General features: G+C 57.8%; 6 protein-coding genes across 6 annotated transcripts; 4 read left to right on the top strand and 2 right to left on the bottom strand.

The window, feature by feature from the left end:
* The first annotated feature begins 1992 nt into the window (after positions 1-1992).
* On the top strand, positions 1993-6738 carry IWZ02DRAFT_193709 (uncharacterized protein). Its single transcript, XM_066762468.1, has one exon. It carries the CDS (start codon positions 2203-2205, stop codon positions 6382-6384), a length of 4182 nt encoding a protein of 1393 aa, XP_066625672.1. The 5' UTR covers positions 1993-2202; the 3' UTR covers positions 6385-6738.
* Positions 6224-6969, bottom strand: IWZ02DRAFT_193726 (uncharacterized protein). Its single transcript, XM_066762469.1, has one exon. It carries the CDS (start codon positions 6845-6847, stop codon positions 6386-6388), a length of 462 nt encoding a protein of 153 aa, XP_066625671.1. The 5' UTR covers positions 6848-6969; the 3' UTR covers positions 6224-6385.
* A 1251-nt stretch (positions 6970-8220) lies between these two features.
* Positions 8221-9463, top strand: IWZ02DRAFT_372909 (inositol polyphosphate multikinase; the record flags this gene model as incomplete). Its single annotated transcript, XM_066764668.1, has 3 exons — positions 8221-8276; positions 8338-9172; positions 9290-9463. 3 exons carry the CDS (start codon positions 8221-8223, stop codon positions 9461-9463), a joined length of 1065 nt encoding a protein of 354 aa, XP_066625670.1.
* A 564-nt stretch (positions 9464-10027) lies between these two features.
* IWZ02DRAFT_193649 (uncharacterized protein) lies at positions 10028-11054 on the bottom strand. The gene has a single exon (XM_066762467.1). The coding sequence runs from the start codon at positions 10921-10923 to the stop codon at positions 10126-10128; it is 798 nt and encodes a 265-aa protein (XP_066625669.1). The 5' UTR covers positions 10924-11054; the 3' UTR covers positions 10028-10125.
* Positions 11055-12034: 980 nt separating this feature from the next.
* IWZ02DRAFT_445492 (uncharacterized protein) lies at positions 12035-15512 on the top strand. Its single transcript, XM_066767167.1, has 2 exons — positions 12035-12259; positions 12330-15512. The coding sequence occupies exons 1-2, from the start codon at positions 12040-12042 to the stop codon at positions 15281-15283; spliced, it is 3174 nt and encodes a 1057-aa protein (XP_066625668.1). The 5' UTR covers positions 12035-12039; the 3' UTR covers positions 15284-15512.
* On the top strand, positions 15513-17089 carry IWZ02DRAFT_445491 (NUDIX hydrolase domain-like protein). The gene is made up of 2 exons (XM_066767166.1): positions 15513-15934; positions 16039-17089. The coding sequence occupies exons 1-2, from the start codon at positions 15694-15696 to the stop codon at positions 16620-16622; spliced, it is 825 nt and encodes a 274-aa protein (XP_066625667.1). The 5' UTR covers positions 15513-15693; the 3' UTR covers positions 16623-17089.
* The last annotated feature ends 35 nt before the right edge of the window (positions 17090-17124 follow it).

Raw genomic sequence — 17124 nt, 5'->3', positions numbered from 1 at the left:
CAGCCAGCCAGCCCAGCAACGGCAGCGGCGAGAAGCTTGGGCTGAGCTTGTCGAGCCGGCCAGCGGACTTGGTGTCGCAGCGTTTGAGGAGCCGACCTGACCTGAGCTAATGCGGGCCAAGTCCAACCCAACAGTCGGACGGCGAGCCCGTGCACCCGCGCGCGCGCGCGCGCGCGTGTACAGCTCGTGACAGCTGAATGGGAGACAGACGGGTGGCGGAGCAGCAGCAGTAGTAGCAGCACTACAACAAAACCGGTGAACCTCGGGTCGGCATCACGTCGCAAAGCAGCAGGAGCATTGAAGAAAAAAAGAAAAAAAAATCTTCTAGCGCAGCCGGAGTAATAATGCCCAGAGACAGCGGGCCGCCCGACGAGAAGAAGAACGAAGGGCGCTGGTCAATCAAAAGGCAGCGTCTCGCATCGTGTCGAGTTGCCCAGAAGAGGAGCCCATTTCCTTTGCGCTACGACACGCAGCAGCAAGAGTCTAAGCCTCCACCGTGCCAACGCCACGATGGCCGAAGCGAGAGGTCATGGCCGTCCGTCCGTGATATTGCCGCGCGCGCACAGGAGCACATGTCTTGAGGCAGTAAGGTAAGCCAGATGTCGGCACGTCATTGCGTGACACATGCATGCCGCGCCGCAGGGTGTAAAGAATTGATAGGACGGGCGGTGAATCAGACGCAGAGGCTGGCCAAAGTTGCGATGCGCCTTTTTTTTTTTTTTTTTTTTTACCTTTTTTTTTTTTCGCCGCCGTTCAACAAGGCTGCGGTGAGAGGGTGCAGAGAGGGTATGGCATGCATTGGCACCAAGACGGGCCAAGGAGGGTAGCCAGGGGTAACATTTTCATCTTTCGGGGTGAATGACCGAAGAGGATAAGATGGTAGGTATGGGAGACACATGGCTCATGCAGGGAGCGAGGGAGCATTGCGAGAGAGCTTTCGACACATGGGACGCAAGGAATGAGCATGTCGGTCGGGCTGCGAAACAAGTGCTGGTTGAGGATGCGGTGAGGCGGCTATGCGGTCATGTTTGAGCAAGAGCAATGAAAGGGTGGAGGCGAGTCTTTTTTGTTTCGAGAGGAGGCAGCGAGGCAGTGCAGTGCAGTGCAGTAGTGGTGGTGGTGACGGGGGTGATGCCAAGGGATGACCGGAATGATGAGCGCAGAGTGGAAGGCGGAAAGTGCAGTGCAGTGCAGTAGCTGGATGAGGCTCAACAGGAGTGGCGGTGGTGGCGCAGGTACCGTGTCTAGCCAAGCCCGCAGCGGGCGGACAAGGCCGAAGGGCGGGGCCTTGGCGCAAAGGAGAGGAGAGATGGTCAAGAGCTGAGCCGGAGACATGGCCCAGACGGTGGCAGACACAGGCTGGGCGCTCGGTTGGTCGAGTCAAGCGACATTCTACATGAAAGTTGCAATGAGACGAGTGTCAGGTCCGACAGGGATGCGCGCGGGTGGGCTATACCGAGTTGGTGCTAGACTGAGGCAGTGCAGCTCTTGGCCGGTTACCTAACGGTACACACCCGCAGTGCTGCTCTCTCAAGCTCCAGTACTGCTCTGCTCTGCCCTGCTCTGCTCTGCTCTGCTCTGCTCTGCCAACAAACGCTGGCCAGCCCTCCCTCCCTGCCTGCCTGCCTGCCTGTCAGCCTCTGAGAATATCGTCTTTGTTGGCGCCTGTCGCTACTGCTACTGCCACTGCTACTTCCACTGCTCCTGCTCCTGCTACTGCTCCTGCTCTTCTTGACCTCGACCTACGTACTACCTACGCACTCTCCTTCAGCCACACATGACTTGGTCCACCACCATCAATCCCACTTCTTCCACAACCTCGTCCTCTTTTGCCTCCTCCTCCTCCTCCTCCTCCTCCTCCTTCTTCTCCTTCTCCTCCTTCTCCTCATCCCAATAGCTTCACTCGTCTCGCCCGTAAGTCGCTCCAGCACTGCCCGACACCCCGGCTTCATTACAACAAGGTCTTTCTTGGCCTGGGCGCCTTTCCTTTGGCGAGGCGCGCCCTCTTCGGTTACCCATCTCCCGCCTTCTTCTGGGCACAAATGCTTGTCCACTACTGACGTTCCTTGGTCCGTTTGCACAGCCCGCTCCGCTCGCCGCTCCCAACAACATTCACACGCCATTGTTCCCCCTGCGTATATCTCTCGTGATATCCGGCATGCAAAAGTCACCCACCTAACAATCACATCGCGACCCTCCACCATGGCAGATTACAGCCCGTCTGGCGAGGGCAGAAATACCCCATCGCCCGGCCCCCTTCGCCGCCAGCGCGCTCCTACCATCACCATCGACACGTCGGCAGTCAACAATGAAAACGACGTGCCCCTAAACAACATGAGCGACACGGCCTCGCGCACAGAGGATACCTCGCCCGTCTCCAAGTCCTCCCCCACCGACCCCTTGGTCGCCACCAATTCCTTTGACAGCAACGGCGACAGGCCAACCTCTCCTCACAACGTCTCCTCTCCCACCCACAAATGGGGCACCGACCCAAATTCTTTTCTCGCCGTCCCTGCCCCTCGCTCGCGCGGGAACTCGGTCGACTCGCAGACCGACGCAGCCAGCAACTCGGAAACATACGTCAACACGTCACCCACCCTGCCCGCTGCCCACAACAAGGCTCTCGGCCACGACGAGATTCTAAACGACCAAGATGCTCTCGTTCCCGACCCCGGCACCGAACACTTGTTTCATGTCGAAGACAACCGCTTCGCCTTCACCCCCGGCCAGCTGGGCAAGCTTTACAACCCAAAAAGCTTGGGCGCCTTTCACGCGCTGGGCGGCTTGACTGGCCTGGAGAGGGGCCTGAGAACGGACCGCAAGAGCGGTCTCAGCGTGGACGAGCAGACGCTGGGTGGAACCGTTACCTTTGAAGAAGCAACCGCCCCGCAGGCGTATACGAGAAAGGATCTCGACCCTCGGCCTAGTACGTCGGACTCGGAAAAGAGCGGCATGAAGCCTAGTGCCTTTTTCGACAGAAAACGCGTCTTCAGCGACAATCGGCTCCCTGAGAAGAAGGCCAAGACCATATGGGAGCTTGCATGGATGGCCTACAACGACAAGGTCTTGATTCTGCTGACCATTGCCGCCGTCATCTCCCTGGCTCTGGGTCTGTACGAAACCTTTGGTGGCGATCATGAGGACGGCAAGCCCAAAGTCGAATGGGTCGAGGGCGTTGCCATCATCGTTGCCATCCTCATCGTCGTCGTCGTCGGCGCGCTCAACGACTGGCAAAAGGAGCGCCAATTCGTCAAACTCAACAGGAAAAAGTCGGATCGCCTCGTCAAGGTCATTCGCTCCGGCAAGACGCGCGAAATTTCCGTCTACGATGTCCTCGTTGGCGACGTCATGCTGCTCGAACCCGGGGATATGATCCCTGCCGACGGCATCTTCATCAGCGGACACAATGTCAAGTGCGACGAGTCTTCGGCAACTGGAGAATCCGACCTCCTCAAGAAGATGGCTGCCGAGGACGTCTATCAGTCAATGGAGGAGGGCCGAGTCGGCAAGAAGATGGACCCCTTTATTCTGTCTGGCGCCAAGGTGGCAGAAGGCGTGGGAAGCTTTTTGGTGACCAACACGGGCGTCCACTCGAGCTATGGCAAGACCATGATGGCCCTGCGTGAGGATGCCGAAGTCACTCCTCTCCAGTCGAAGCTCAACGTCCTCGCCGAGTACATTGCCAAACTCGGCGGCGGCTCTGCCTTGCTCTTGTTCATTGTCCTCTTCATCGAATTCTTGGTCCACCTCTCGGGCAGCGACGACAGTCCTGCTCAAAAGGGTCAAAAGTTTCTCGACATTCTCATCGTGGCCATCACCGTCATCGTCGTGGCCGTCCCGGAAGGTCTTCCCCTCGCCGTCACGCTCGCCCTGGCGTTTGCCACCACTCGCATGCTCAAGGACAACAACTTGGTCCGGCTGTTGCGCTCTTGCGAAACCATGGGCAATGCAACGACTGTGTGCTCGGACAAGACTGGAACTCTGACGCAAAATAAAATGACTGTAGTGGCCGGCTCGCTGGGGACGGCCTTTAGGTTTGGCGACCGTCGAGCCGCTGCCGACAAGGGCCAAACTGGTTCCATGGACCAGGGCGACGACGTTTCTCCGCCCGAATTCGCCTCCAACCTCGGCCCCGACGTCAAGCAACTGTTTGAGCAATCCATCGCCATCAACTCGACCGCCTTTGAAGGCGTCGAGGATGGCAAGCCTGCCTTTATAGGGTCCAAGACGGAGACGGCGCTGCTCAACTTTGCGCGCGACTATCTGGGCATGGGACCCATCAACACCGAACGCTCCAACGCCAACGTGGTGCAACTCTTTCCTTTTGACTCGGGCCGCAAGTGCATGGCGGCCGTGGTCAAGCTCGACGACGGCAGATACCGCATGTACGTCAAGGGTGCCTCTGAGATTATGCTTGCAAAAGCTACCGACATTGTGGACGCTACCAAGGATCTCTCCGTCCGCCCCCTGACGAACGAGATTCGCGACATCATTACCCAACTCATCGAGACCTATGCCTCGCGCTCTCTGCGCACCATTGCCTTTTTGTACAAGGACTTTGAGTCGTGGCCGCCCAAGGGCGCTCGGCAGCTCGAGGACGACTCCACCCAGGCAAACTTTGATGACGTCAACAAGAACATGACGTTCCTCGGTCTCGTCGGCATCCAGGATCCTCTCCGCGACGGCGTCCGCGAGGCCGTCAAGGACTGCCAAAGAGCCGGCGTTTTTGTACGCATGGTCACGGGTGACAACGTCCTGACGGCCAAGGCCATCGCCGAGGATTGCGGCATTCTCGTTGCCGGCGGTCTGGTCATGGAAGGTCCCAAGTTCCGCAAGCTCAGCAGGCGCCAGATGGACCAAGTCATTCCGAAGCTCTGCGTCCTTGCTCGCTCCAGTCCCGACGACAAGCGGAAACTGGTCAAGCGGTTGAAGGAGCTTGGCGAGACGGTGGCAGTCACCGGCGACGGCACCAACGACGCGCCTGCGCTCAAGACGGCAGACATTGGCTTTTCCATGGGCATTGCGGGAACAGAGGTCGCCAAGGAGGCCTCGGCCATCATCCTCATGGACGACAACTTTTCTTCGATTGTCAAGGCCCTGCTGTGGGGCCGTGCCGTCAACGATGCCGTCAAGAAGTTTTTGCAATTCCAGCTTACCGTCAACATTACTGCCGTCATCCTGACCTTTGTGTCGGCCGTGTCCAGCTCCGACCAGACGTCGGTCCTCACTGCCGTGCAGCTGCTGTGGGTCAACCTCATCATGGACACGTTTGCGGCCCTCGCTCTCGCGACGGACCCTCCCAGTCTCAGCATGTTGGACCGCAAGCCCGATCCCAAGTCGGCTCCGCTCATCAGCATCACCATGTGGAAGATGATCATCGGACAGTCCATCTACCAGCTGGTCGTCACCTTCATCCTCTACTTTGCCGGAGAGGACATTTTGGGGTACGAGAGCCAGCGCGAAAAGGATCAAATGGGCACGCTCGTCTTCAACACGTTTGTCTGGATGACAATCTTCAACCAAATGAACAGCAGGCGCCTGGACAATCGGTTCAACATCTTCGAGGGCCTCCACCGCAATTTATTCTTCATCTTGATCAACTGCATCATGATTGGCGGTCAGACCATGATTGTTTTCGTCGGCGGTGCGGCCTTTTCTGTCACGCGCCTCAACGGACCGCAGTGGGGATACTCGATAGTCCTCGGAGCCATCTCGATTCCGGTTGGTGCCGTCATTCGGTGCATTCCGGACGAGCTGGTCTGCCGCTGCATTCCGGAGAGGTTCAAGCGCAAGCCGACGCCAGACTTGGTCGTTTCGGACGAGTTCGAGTGGAACCAGGGCCTGCTCGAGATTCGCGAGGAGCTGGCATTCATCAAGAAGATTCGCGGCGGCCGCCTCAGCGCCCTCAAGTTCAAGCTCCAGCATCCCCGCGAGGCCTTTGCCATGTCCCGAAGCAGCCACTCTCTTCCTCAGACGCCGCAAAACGAGCGCAGCGACAACGAGGGCGGCTCTCCAGCGCCACCGACGCCCAGCACGCGCAGCCGCGGCCGCTCTCGCTCTAACTCGGCGTTTGGTCCGGCGGCGGCCATGGCGGGCATCGTCGCAGGCAGCATCGCAGGCTGGTCGCCCATAGAGCGGCGCGACGGCGACAACGACGTGTCGTTTGCGCGGGTGCGGTCGCGGTCGGACGTCGAGGCGCAGGACGGCATCGGCCTGCACCCGTCGACGCGGGCCGAGGACCCCGTCATCGTCAAGGAGCCGGAGCGCCTCACGCACCCGCCCAGCCAGAGCAACGAGACGACGCCGGCGTTTGGCCTGGGCCCGTTTGGCGGGCAGCCGCGGCTTGAGACGGGCGACGACGACAAGAAGGATACGAAACCCTAGATCAAGGGACATGGAGCATGACCGGGACGGGACGGACTGGATGTATCTTCTGGTCGGTCAACGAGGGTGTTTTCCGGAGTCTTTTTTTCTTTCTTTCTTTCTTTCTTTCGTGTCGGGTTTTTCTCTCCATGGTGTTTTCGACGGCAGCGCTCTGTCTGTCGACTGGGGATGAGCGGCGGCGGCGGCGGTGGCAGGGTCTTGTCTGTTGTTTGGATAATGTATATAGACGGGGCCAAGGGGAAAGCATGAAGCGGTCGGTCGGTCGAGTCGGCGGTCTGCAAGCGACGGCGGTTCTTATAATGGGTTTTCTTTTACTCTTTTCCCTTTGTCTTTTCGTCTCGTCGTTTCGTCGTTGAGGTGGTTGTACTGTACAGGAGGGGTTTTCCCCCTTGATCTGTTGCGCGTACACACGAACCACCCCACCCAAAAAAAAAAAAAATAACCGACGTCTTCTTATACCCATACTTCTTTGCAGCCAGTCAGAGATTCTTCATCCTCGTCTTCGACTTTTTACTGTCTTCTTGAGTGGTGCTGGGGATGAGAGTGAAGAAGGTGATGATGGGTTGGGGCGATGCGGTGCATGCATATCCATGGTGGGTGGGTGGGCGAGCGAGGGGGAAAGATTGGTGGATGGATGGTGGCGCAGGCAGCAGCAGCAGCAGCAGTTGCATCGCTATTCATAGGTCGGCGAGAAGAAGACTTGGTCGTTTAAAGATGGCAACAGGCAACAAGTAGCAAGAAGAAGCAAGCAGCACATTGTATGTAGTAACAACCCTTAATTCGAAAGTGTCCTGTTTGGCTGGCGGCGGCGGCGGCCGTGACTTGACGTGAAAAGAAATAACGAGGTAGGTGAGAGAGAGAGAGAGAGAGAGAGAGACCAGGTGAGAAAGGAAAACCGCAAGCATTGGGAAGAAGACAAGACGTGTTTATACGCATCTAAAAATACCTACACTATCGGACGCTAACACGCAAATAAAAAAAAAAAAAAAAAAAAAAAAAAAAAAAAAAAAAAACAACGCAAACTTATTGCTCGCATCTTCAACAAGCAAGCAGCAGGAGGTCAGCTATGCAGTAAGATGAGGTGTGTGTGTGAGGGGGGGTGGATCCAACGGCACGCGCCGCCGCCGTCCGTTGCCGTTGTACCGGGCGTCGAGGTCGACGGTACCTTAGTCGGGGAGGAGGAAACTGACAGCGATGGCGGGTGGTGGTGGTGGTGGTTGCGGGAATGCGATGACGAGGACGGGAACTAACTGCACGGCCAAAAAAAGAAAAAAAAAAAAAAAAGAAAAGAAAACTATGGATCGGATGGTGCCAACCAAGATTTCTTGTTGGCGTTGTTGGTGCTTTGGTGCCTTTGCATGCGTGATTCTGGGAATGAGCTGAGGTGCTGTTTTGCTCCTAGGAATAAATAGGTAATGGGGAGAGAGGGATGAATCGGTGAATTGGGAGGGGGGGGGGGGGGGGCAATGCGGCTCAGCCCTACCAGGTAAGGTACGGTCTGGCTGGCTGCATGGCACCCGCGGCACTTGGCAAAGGTACCATTGGCGAACACCACCACACACACGTCACCCAGCATTCACCTGCCTTACCTTACCTTACCTTACCTTACCTTCGACACCCACCTGCGCGTGTCTCGACCACGGACCCAACAGCTCATCCGACGCAGATCTGTTCGCCTGTATTGACGGCGGCACAGGCGCGGCCGAAGCTTCTCCAGAGCACGGAGTGCCGACATACGCCACTACATACCTACGCACGCACGATTGCGCATCTGCGTGCCGGTCTACCGAGCAGACACGACTGTCATAGAGGAAGGAAGGCTTTTAGGGAAGAAAGATGCCACAACTTGACCCCTCAACGCTAACGGCGTTTGAAAACGCGGCGGCGGGCCAGTACGTCTGCCCTCTCCCCCTCTCTACAGCTTTCTAACCACACACACACACACACCCACAGCGATGGCGTCCTCTCCGATCCCACCGGCGCCCTTGTCATCAAACCTTGCACGCAGCAGGAAATCGCTTTTTATGAGTCGGCTGCTGCCGCCCATCCGCGGTTTGCGCAGTATATGCCGACGTTTATGGGCACGTTGAGTTTGAATGGCGCTGCGGGTGAGGGGTCCTCTGCTGAAGGCCCAACGGCAGCAACTCTCGCCCCCTCGGACCCCGGCCCTCTGAAGGGCAAAAAGCTCGACACAGATACAAGCATCGTGCTCGAAAACGCCGCGGCCGGATTCGTGCGGCCCAACGTGCTCGACCTGAAGCTGGGGGCGCGACTGTGGGACGACGGGACGGCCGAGGCGAAGCGCGCGCGCCTCGACAAGGTGGCGGCCGAGACGACGAGTTCGAGCCTGGGGTTCCGAATCGCGGGGATGCGCGTGTGGCAGGGCGACAAGATCGAAAAGAAAGAGGAAGACACGGAGCCGGCCTCGGTCGACCCGGCGTCGGGCTACAAAACCTTCAACAAGCTGTACGGCCGCGTCTTCACCGCCGACAACGTAGCCCAGGGCTTCCGCGACTACCTGCTCGTGCCCACCGCCGGCGTCACGCCCGCCGCCGCCCGCGCCACCGTCCAGCGCCTCCTCGCCGACGTCCGCGGCGTCCAGGCCGCCCTCGAGGCCGAGGAGTCGCGCATGTACTCGGCCAGCCTGCTCTTCGTGTACGAAGGCGACCCCGCGGCGGCGCGCGCCGCCGAAGCCAAACTGGCCGAGAAGGAGCGCGCCGAGCTCGACGCGCTGCAGTCTGCAACGTCAACGGGCGCGCACGGGCTCAATGAAGAAGACGACGACGAGGTCGAGGTCGAGGTCGAGGTCGACGAGCACGGCAAGATGCGGCTCGTTGGCAAAGACGGCGCCGTTGTCGAGGGCGGCGTCGATGACGGGCAGGATTTGGATGTGCAAATGGGCGAGGATGAAGACGAAGAGGAAGAGCCAAAGTTGGTCACAGTCAAGCTGATTGATTTTGCGCATGCGAGCTGGACGCCCGGACAGGGCCCGGATGAAAATGCGCTGCGCGGTGTTAGGGCTGTCGTCAGCGTGTTGGAGCGGCTGGAGAGGGAGTTGGATGGCAAGCTGCAGCAGTGAGTGAGAGAGAGAGAGGGAGATGGATCCTTTTGCATTGGCTTTGAGGCTTCAGAGTCTAGTTCTCTTGCTACTGCTGCTGCTGCTGCTGCTGAGCTTGCGAAGCGAATCACTGCGGTTTTTCTTTTTTACTTCTGATGTTGCTGATATACCCTACCTACAACAACGACTAGACTACATAGGTACAACGGAAAGAAGAGAGTCAAAGTATTCCTGACTTGATTAATTTCCCTCTCGTCCGTTTTTCCCTTGGTCGTCTTTACGCGCTGTCTGGTTTGTTCCCTTGGCTTGGCTGCGTGCGCGCACTTTGGTTTTCACTTGACGCAAAAACAGGCATCTCGTCTCGTCTTTTGCCCTTCCCGCTTCGAATAGACGGACCCATTTTTGGTTGGATGAGTAGATGGAGAGAGAGAGAGAGAGAGAGAGCAAGGCAGACCAGACCAGGCAGACAGGCAGCCAGACAAGTCATGCCTGCCACAAACACTCGATATTTACTCGGTATTTCGATCACCGCCCGCGTCGACCTTTTCGACACACCGTCGCTGCACTCACGTATCACGGCTGGGTCGATCGAGAGGAAAATATCGCACCCCACCACCGTGAGTTTCGGGGCGCAAGGAAAGACAAATTGTGTCTGTGTCTCCTGGCTGTCCACATGCAGGTATCTAGGTACGTGAGGGGAGGCAGGCAGACAGGCAGACAGGCACGCGATGGTGGTGACAATGATGGTGATGTGGGGTTTCTTTTTTTTCTTCTTGTTCTCTCTCCGTTGGGACGACGCGTGTGGATTCTTGGGTGTCTTGGGTGTGTGTCTGATCGCTCGGATTGGTGTAAAGTTGTGGGGGTGCTTTGGTTTCTTCTTTCTCTCTCTTTTTCTTTCTGCTGCCGTTGTATCGTTGCTGCTTTTGCTTTCTCTCTCTCTCTCTCTCTCTCACATCCAGTGCCCTAGGACTGTCAATCAAACCAGCTAGCTCACTACACCTCCATCGAGTACCGCAAAAAAAAGACACCTCAAGCCTCAACCCTTCTTCTACCACACCACCACGGCCCTCGTCGTCCTCCTCCTCGTGGTCTCCTCTGGTAAAAAGCAAAGAAAAAAGATCCCACCTCGCAAACGCATCAACCAAACCAAACCAAACAAAAACAAAAACAAAAAAGGAGCTCCACCAGCGCCTCCTGCTGGCTCCTCCACCAAGACCGCTTCTTCCAGCCCGGCCAGCCCGCCACGGAGATCCTGTCTCGAACTGTGGCGCTGGTGTCTGATGTGAGGTGCTACCACCAGTACCACCACTGCCATTACCGGCACCAACAAAACGAAATCGGAATCGGCAATCGCGGCATCCAAAACGAACCTCATCGGCAGCAGCAGCGGAGGAAAGATGTTGATGAGATGCATGGCCACGATCATCGCAGCGGCGTTTCGGTTTCGGCGTCGCTGAAGGGGGGGGGGGGGGTTTCGCCATGGAACGAGGTATGGTGGTGCTGCGTGGATTGAGTTGGAGCAGAGGAACCTGGTGTTTCTCTTGCGCCCCTGGCTCCCCTCCCTTTTATGGTGGGCTGCTGCTGTTCGGATACACAGTGCGATAGATAGGAGGAGGGTATGGCATGGACTGTCGAACGGATTTTTGGATATTGGTCTGGCAACGCATCATCATGTTCACATGTACGATCATATTTCGCCTCAATCAATCAATCAGCAGATATAGAAAAAAGACTAGGTCAATTCATGCGTGCGAACACTTTCTCCACGGCCTTTGCTCCTCTTTCCTGTAAGTACGCGAATGAAGGACGGGCCCGCGCAATCTGCCGTTGTGGCCGACTTCGGATCCGACAACGGGATGGCGCGATGACATGATGCTGCTGCATACGGTACCTGTAGGTTTATGGGTTTGTGTGTGTGTGTGTGTGTGTGTGTAACGGTGCGAGGTTGTCGGCTGTCTGGCATGGGTATGCACATTACATGGTACATGCATTGTCAATCGTTTGGGATGAGATTAGTTGCTTGAGGATGTGATGAGATGGATGATTTAGGCGGGGAAAGCGCTGTGAGCAGACTTGTCGCCTGGCGGTGTTGGTGGTGGTTGATTCTCAATGGCGCATCATGAGTGAGACTTTTCAGCGCTGCAGTCCATATTCATTCAGCTTCACAGGTAATCAATACTCGATAGTGATTCATCTCACCTTTCGCAGGCCAGGTCTTTTAAAGCAGCATCACAGGACGTCGACCGCCAAGCGAAACAGCAGCCGATCCGCCAAGAAGAGCCGACGGCCGTCATCCCAATCTCAACGTCACAATCTCTGACCCAACTCCCACATCAATCAACTGCACCCCAGGCCCGTCAAACCACCGCCACCGCCCGCCCCAGCCCCATACGACTGAGCAAACACGCCCGCTCAGTCGAATCACGCTCCAAGACCCCTCTGCGAAGCTTTTTATGCACCCAGCGCCCTCCGACGTCTCTTCAAACGTGCCCGCCCCCGCGACCCAGACCCAGATCGAATTCGCCGCGCCCCAGCATGGACTCGATGCGCCAGACCAGCCGCCGCTCGCTTCTCCCGAGCGCCCACCTCGCGACGCGATGGGCGCCGTGGGACGCGATGACGGCGCTGTCAGGAGCCCGCGAGTGAAGCGCGGCAGCCCGCCGGCTCTCCCTCCGCGCAATCGAATCGACGAGTATGAGAATGCCCTGGTGACGACGTCGACGCCTCAGAGGCAGGCTTCCGGGCCGCTCTTCGAGGTCGTCAAGATGAGTCCGGAGTCGGAAAACAAGAATCGTGCCATTGAAAAGCTTCCGAATGGTATGTATGCCGCCGCTCGCGCGTGGGTCCGTTGATTGTCGCAAGGCTGACGCTGCTGCTGCTGCTGTAGAAATCCTGACGCACGCCATTTCGCACCTGTCGCCCACGGACCTGTCGGCCGTGTCGCTCGTGTGCCGCCGCTTCCACGCGCTGGTCACGACGCCGCACGCGTGGCGGAGCGCGTTCGCGCGCTTCTTCCTCGGCGCCCAGTCGCTCTTCCAGACGGCAGACTCTCTGGCGGACGACGACGATGACTTGCGCACCGAGCGCCGCGCCTTCGCCCGGCTCACGGCTCTGGCGTCGTGGCGGAGCGAGTACATTCTGCGCACTCGTCTGCTGCGTTCGCTGGGTCGCGGCAAGCCCATGGCTATCCCGACGAACCCGCGCGCTCAGACTCAGACGCCCCAGGCTATTACCATGTACGACTCTAACCTCTATTCAATCATCAACCACCTCCATGCCACCTGGGGCTCCGGCCTTAATCAGCGAACGGCCGCCTTTATCCATGGCGCCGACGATTTGGGGAGTACCTCGATGAGCGATCCGCTCACGGCAAAGACGGACAAGTGGGGCTCGACTGACTTGCCTCTGTTCCCGCAATTCTACGAGCGTTATGCAGGATCCATGTGGGGATTGGGTGCTGGCGACATTGTCGGCAATCCCAACGTCATGGACGTCAGCCAGCCTCACGGGTCGGTGCTGGGAGAAGGCTTTCCCGGCGGCTCCATCCACTATCGCTCGACCAGGGAAATGCGGGGACGATTCCTCTCGTTGCCCATGGAACTGAATGAACCGGAGCTGGGCATCCCGCGCCTTTTTGCTTCTCTCGAGGCCATTTGCTCCGTCTGGATTGCCAAGTCGTCGGCCATTCCGACGCTGACCGATGGCTTGATTGGGATTCTCGTCGGCTCCTCGTCTGGAATTGTCAGCAGCTACAGCTTGGGCACTGATGACCCCTTGAAAGAGCCGCCGCAGTTTGGACGCGGTCAGGTCACTTCGCGATGGATTCTCAGCCCTGGCGTGCCCATCATCGCGCTTGCGGTTGATGAGTTATACTCGGCCAAGCGGCATGCTCAAGGCCGCGTTTGGTGCACTGCTGTCAACGCCCTGGGCGAAGTCTTCTACCTGTCCAAGTTCCCCAAAACGTCGCATGCTCGCGGTCTGGATGATGTCACGCTGGAGCGCATGGCATGGGCTACTGGTCGAACCGTCTTTTGGAATCTCGTCGAGCCCAGCAGACGAGTTGCTCGGCCCAATCCGTACCGCGACCCCAAGACGGCGGATCCCAGCTACTCGCCTCGGTCGTCGTGGGATGGCATGTGTCTTGGTGAGGAGCAAATCAAGGCAGAGACCATGGAAATTGAGGCCTACCTCCACCTCAAGCCAAAGGACTATCGCCACGCCTGTCTCGGCTGGGACATGAGGCGAAGGCTTGAAGTCGATTTTGCTGGCGACGATGGCAATGATGCGGGAGAGGCTGTTGTCGTGTTTGAGTGTGGGCTTGATGAGGACTCGCAGGCGTCTGTCACGCGCTACACTCGGCTCAAAATTCCAAGCAGAGGCCTCGCTGTCCCGTCAGAGGAGGCCCCTAAAGTGACTGGTTCACTGTTTGGCGATCCTGTCCAGTCTGGCGCTGCCTCCCCCGAGCGGGCTGCGTACGTCGAGGAGTGGCGTACATCGAAATTGGTCTTTACTGGCGCTAAAAATATCGAGATCACGGCGACGACGTTGGACACTTCTACCTATGCGACCATGACACTGTCCGAGGATCCCATCTTTGGATTCTCGGGCTCTTCGACTGCCTCGTCGCCCTTTGCGTCGCCGCTCTCTGACAAGAGCCAGCCGGCGTCTCCTGCCGACATTCCGGGTCAGCGAGCTCGTCTCGTAGCGGCTGGCACCAAGAGCGGAAGTGTCTTTATCTGGGACATGCGTGCGCCGATGGCAGCCTCTGCTGGACTCGTGAACACCATCAACCCGATTCGCGTCATTTACACCGACTCGCCAGAGATTTCCTGCCTTGGAATGACTGCTCTCTACCTCGTTCACGGCGGTAGTGATGGATTGGTGCAAGCGTGGGATCCGCTTGCTTCTACCATGTCTCCTGTCAGAACGCTCAACTCGCGCTTTTCATCGCGCGCTCGACGTGTTTTGGCGCAGGCCCAGGCCTCGACTCACGGAGTTGGCATCAACCTGTTTGCCGCTGGAGCCATTTGCCTTGACCCCGATCCAACCGTGCTTCGCGGTGTTGTCTCGCTCGGCACGCATCTTCGCTGCTGGAGCTACAGTTCTAGCGCGGCCGACGCGTACAAGAGCAGCAAGCGGAGGCTTCGGCACCACGAGCGCGGCCACAATGGAGGCGGCGACCGCTTCTCGGCGTCTGGCCGCACCAAAATGAAGGACTACATTGCGCACGAGCAGTACGAGATGGAACGCGACCAGATTCAGCGACAGCGCGAGGCGGAGCGTCTTGCCGGTCGCTTTGGCGTTGATCTCATCGAGGATGAGGAGCAAGCTTTGGCGTACGCGGCGCTGCTTTCGGAAGAGAGTTTGGCGAGTGAGGAGGCCAAGCGGAAGCAGAGCGAGGCTAGCAGCCTGAGTACCAGCGCTGCTTCGTCGGCTGCTCCTACAATCACGCCGTCAAGCAGCCCACCGATGCACAATGATGAGGATGTGGATGCTGATTTGGCCGAGGCCATTCGGCAGAGCCTGCTGGAGGCTGGGGATCCCCCGTCGCCTGACGTCGAGGCGTTTGACGTACCTTTCAGAGACAAGACTCGCAAGGCGTCTGCCCAAGCTGGATCTTCGAAGCGCTCTGCCGTCGTAGCAGAGCAGGCGGAGTCCAGTCGTAACCAGGAGGCAGAGGATCTAGAGTTTGCGTTGCAGTTGAGTTTGGCGGAGCAGCAGAGCAGGAGGGATGACGGAGAAGACGAGGGTGGTGTGGACCTCGGGGGCTATGAGGAGGTTGACGAGTTCCCAGCGCTGTCGCCGGCCAAGGGGGCAAAGGGGAAGAAGACGGCGTGGTGATTTTTTTCGTTGATACCTCGGCGTTGATGAGGCGTGCTATTGATGGATCAATAATGGGGATGGTCGGACATCGGACACCGAGACTATGCGGGCCCAGCATAGAGACACAGAAATAGAGCTATACAGCGTACACAGGCGCATGTGCTGAATTGAAATCAAGAAAGCTTGTCTTGTAGAAGCATTCAAGCAGCTTGGCGTCCAGGCACGGGCGACGCAAGGGCTCCGCTGCTGCTCTCAGGTCGTCCCGCTCTTCTGGACCCTTGCAACTCAACGCCATCGCCCGCCCTCGACAACAGTTGCAACAATCCCCCGACGCACAACAGGTAGCAACCGCCTCGACGCGCTATATCCACCCGTCCTCTCAATCTACACTTGCTCCTTTGCACCTTTTCTTCGCCCGCTCGCCCACCATGAGCAGCACCACCACGACAACGACGACGACGGCTACGGCGCCCATCACGGCCGACAACATCCTCCGCCTCTTTGCCGGCGACGTCGACACCAATGTCATTGGCCAGGCGCGCCAGACCGGCGGTGGTGCCGATGCCGACCTGGCGGGCTACGACGAGGAGCAGATTCGCCTCATGGACGAGGTGTGCATCGTGCTGGACGAAAACGACGTACCGATTGGCAGCGCAAGCAAGAAAGTTTGTATGTCGACCAGCAGCAGCACCACCACCACCACCACTACCAACCCAATCCCCTTCTTCGCCAATCATCCAGCCAGCCAGCCATCAACCTAACAATCTCCACAGGCCACCTAATGGAAAACATCAACAAAGGCCTGCTCCACCGCGCCTTCAGCGTCTTCCTCTTCGACCACTCCAACCGCCTCCTCCTACAACAGCGCGCCAGCGAAAAAATCACCTTCCCCGACATGTGGACCAACACGTGCTGCTCGCACCCTTTGGGCGTGCCGACCGAAACTGGCGCCGACCTGCCCACCTCCATCGCCGGCGCCAAGCGCGCCGCCACGCGCAAACTGGGGCACGAACTGGGCATTCCGGCCTCGCAAGTGCCGCCGGAAATGTTCAAGTTTCTCACGCGGATCCATTATTTGGCGCCCAGTGATGGCAAGTGGGGCGAGCATGAGATTGATTATATCCTGTTTGCGAAGCCGAAGGGGACGGTGGATGTGAGGCCGAATCTGAATGAGGTGCGGGATACGCGGTACGTTACGCAGGTGGAATTGAGGGAGATGTTTGAGGATCCGGAGTTAAGATTTACGCCGTGGTTTCGGCTTATTTGTGAGAACATGCTGTTTCAGTGGTGGGATAAGCTGGAGAGGGAGGGTGATGTTGTCGCGTTTGAGGAGGAGGGGCACATTCGGAGGATGTGAGGAGTTTTGGGAACGAATTTTGCTGCGCTGGAGCTGGTGGTGATGGGAGGATGAGACTGCGGTAGATACCCAGTTCGCAAGAAGGTTTCTCCCTCTCTCTTTCTACCTCTCTGCATTCAGACCTGTTGTTATATTGTATTCTGCTCTCATTTCTTCTGTTGCATGGCGTTTGACTGCATGTACGTCAGTTAATTCTCACTTTTTACAGTATTGGCGTTACAAGAGGCACATGAGAAACATGCTAGAGAGTTTCTATCACGGCTGACGGCAGGACGCGAGGCATGCACAGACGTTGAGGAGCATGAGCGTGGGAAAAATACTGGTGTAGGGAGCAGTGAAGGCCGCAACGGCTTGGGAGCCTAAGTCTCGTCCTGACGATAGACAAAGACAGCCTTTGACCAAAGTTGCCGTCCTGCCGCATTTGGGTCGACAAAGGAGGATTGCTGGTTGATTGCTTGAGGTTCCACAACAAAGAAAGTTGAGTGGTAGGTTGGGTCGAATT

This window comes from Phyllosticta citriasiana, assembly GCF_038021145.1.
Source record: "Phyllosticta citriasiana strain CBS 120426 chromosome Unknown IWZ02scaffold_3, whole genome shotgun sequence".
NCBI lineage: Eukaryota > Fungi > Ascomycota > Dothideomycetes > Botryosphaeriales > Phyllostictaceae > Phyllosticta > Phyllosticta citriasiana.
This window is presented reverse-complemented; position numbering and strand designations above follow the sequence as displayed.